At 53.0% G+C, this 1,229-nt stretch overlaps 1 protein-coding gene across 1 annotated transcript in view; it reads right to left on the reverse strand.

Annotated features, from left to right (window-relative positions):
• The window catches only part of LOC148039627 (cysteine-rich repeat secretory protein 55-like), a 4,904-nt gene extending 3,963 nt beyond the window's left edge, over window positions 1-941 (reverse strand). Inside the window, exon 1 of the mRNA XM_087661903.1 lies at window positions 5-941. Coding sequence (XP_087518029.1) covers window positions 5-677 — 673 coding nt within the window. The 5' untranslated portion in view covers window positions 678-941. The remainder of the gene's footprint in view (window positions 1-4) is intronic.
• Between the last annotated feature and the right edge of the window lie 288 nt (window positions 942-1,229).

Genomic DNA, 1,229 nt, shown 5'->3' on the forward strand with positions numbered 1-1,229 from the left:
TCGCAGTCTTGCCAGGAGTCAGCATGCGAGGAAAGGCAGTCGGAACAGTCGGCCTTGGAGAGGTAGGCCAGGCACTGGGCGAGGGCGTAGAGGCGACCACCAGGTACGTCGGGGTAGGGGGCGCTGGCGCTGGCATACAAGCCCCGGCGGTTGGGGGCGGAAGCTGTGACTGTTGTGAGCAGCTGCTCGACCTGGGACTGGAAGGCGGTGCTGTTGTCCTTCTGCGTGTTGCACAGCTCCACGACTATGCTGGAGTCTTCTTTGAAGAAAGGGGAGTTCTCGTACCTGAGGAAGCAGCCGTCCAGCTGGACCCTGGAGCCGATGGCATTCGGGCAGCTGTCAAGGGCTGCCTGGGCGGCATCCCCGACGCACTGCGAGCAGACGTCTGGTGGCACGTCCCCCCTGCATTGGTATGCCCCGTACACCTTGTCGCTGCCGCCATAGGCACTGCTGCTACGGTGCCAGCTCGCAGAGGAGGCCGACTCGCGCTTTAACGCCGTCAGCAGTGCGCTCAAGCCTTTGCCGAAGGCGCTGCCGTCGGGATACTTCTGAGTGTTGCACAGGATGTAGACCTCCGTGGAGGGGTCGAATGTCGCACAGCCTATTCCGAGCAGCTGGACGAGTGTAAAGAGGCCAATTACAACGATGGCTGGAATCGTGGTCATGCGCATATCCATGATGCAGACTGTTTACTACCTAGATTCTATTGGAAGGCCCGCTCTCTCTCTCTCTCTCTCTCTCTCTCTCTCTCTCTCTCTCTCCGTGTCTGTGGTTCAAAAGGAGGTCATACGTTACTGCGGACCTGCACCACAATTTATATAAGGACCCGGCGACGAGCGATTCATACAATCCATCTCAGGCTGGCCGCTGAATCCATCTCAGCAAGCCCGACTCTGTCAATGGTTCGTTGAAACTTGCGTTGGCAGACGAAACTTGCGACTTTCTCCGATGTTATGACAAAAGACACTTTATTAAAAAACCTATTCCTGTAATTTTAACGATTTTAAATTTGAAATTTGAAATTTGCCTAATTTTCAGCGTAAGGTCTACCATTTGAAATGTTCCTCACATAGCACCTCGGTTTCGCCTAACCACTGCTGGCTTTCACAAATTAAGCCTTAAGCGGTTGTCTTCACAATTTGCCAAAAGTTTAAGCTTCCAAAGTCTACAATGTGATATGTCCTTCAATTTTGAGAAAATGAGACATGTATGTAAGAATGGAAGTGTTG

The sequence above is a fragment of the Lygodium microphyllum genome, chromosome 2, assembly GCF_053477565.2.
Source record: "Lygodium microphyllum isolate KBCC chromosome 2, Lygodium_microphyllum_v1.1.10, whole genome shotgun sequence".
Classification (NCBI taxonomy): Eukaryota; Viridiplantae; Streptophyta; class Polypodiopsida; order Schizaeales; family Lygodiaceae; genus Lygodium; species Lygodium microphyllum.